Raw genomic sequence first — 1,092 nt, forward strand, 5'->3', positions numbered from 1 at the left:
GTGTGATTGTCATCAGAGTTATAACGTGGTGTCGACACGCGGGCAACTCAAGACTCTGGACTGTGTACCTCCCTTGCATCGGTGAGTGACTCATTTTATCTTCTTTCTTTTGAAGATCTTTTTGGAAAGATTTTCTGGGTTTTCTGTGATTGTCATCAGAGTTATAACGTGGTGTCCACACGCGGGCAACTCAAGACCCTGGACTGTGTACCTCCCTTGCATCGGTGAGTGACTCATTTTATCTTCTTTCTTTTGAAGATCTTTTTGGAAAGATTTTCTGGGTTTTAGACGAAACATATAATTCCAAGAAGTGCTAACTCCGTTGGAACTTGTTTCAAAATGGGCCCTGAAGTGCGGAACTCCGTCTCTGAATAACGGCAGAAACGTACAGATCTGGAAACCCCAGCTGTTCAAAAAATATGAGAGAGTGGCCTTTTCATCTAAAATAGCCAGCCTAGTTAGCTTCTGTGGAACTTCGTCTCTGAATAACGGCAGCAGAAACGTACAGATCTGGAAACCCCAGCTGTTCAAAAAATATGAGAGAGTGGCCTTTTCATCTAAAATAGCCAGCCTAGTTAGCTTGAAGGGTAACGTGTCTGCCTTGTAAACGCTAGGCCGCAGGTTCGATTCCCGCCCGGGGCAGATTTTATCCTGAACGGATAATGTTCGTTCTGGTTTTCTCCTATCCTGTCTTCCTTCTCTCTTCGCTTTCGGGACGATAAGATCTTACAGGGTGTCTACCAAAATGGAAAAATAAAATTCCCTGACTTTTCTCGGTTTTCCAGTCCATTTTTTCCAAATTTCCAGTCTACTTTTTCAAGATTTTCCACCCTATTCCCACTGCGTCACAACAGTTTTTTTTTTCTTTATTTTTTTTTAAGTAATGTTCCCAAGCCTGTTCAACATTAATTCTCCAATCTTTTTTCATCCCACTAGGGTAAGGGCTTAAGTCCCTCCATTTGCACATGAAATAACCTGGGGCATCCTGGGGGATGAAAGTTAACACGAAAAGACTGAGGAACAGCGCCGCAGGCAAAAATTGTGAGCTATACAATCTATAGAAACTAAAAATTTTAGGACCGGCCGCAGGCG

General features: G+C 42.9%; 1 protein-coding gene across 1 annotated transcript in view; it reads left to right on the forward strand.

The window, feature by feature from the left end:
* Positions 1–1,092, forward strand: part of LOC103505896 — a 46,701-nt gene that overhangs the window by 41,805 nt on the left and 3,804 nt on the right. The window contains exon 32 of the mRNA XM_026821104.1: positions 1–81. Within this exon, the coding sequence (XP_026676905.1) occupies positions 1–81 (81 nt within the window). The remainder of the gene's footprint in view (positions 82–1,092) is intronic.

This window comes from Diaphorina citri, unplaced genomic scaffold (assembly GCF_000475195.1).
Source record: "Diaphorina citri unplaced genomic scaffold, Diaci psyllid genome assembly version 1.1 scaffold201, whole genome shotgun sequence".
NCBI classification, from domain to species: domain Eukaryota; kingdom Metazoa; phylum Arthropoda; class Insecta; order Hemiptera; family Psyllidae; genus Diaphorina; species Diaphorina citri.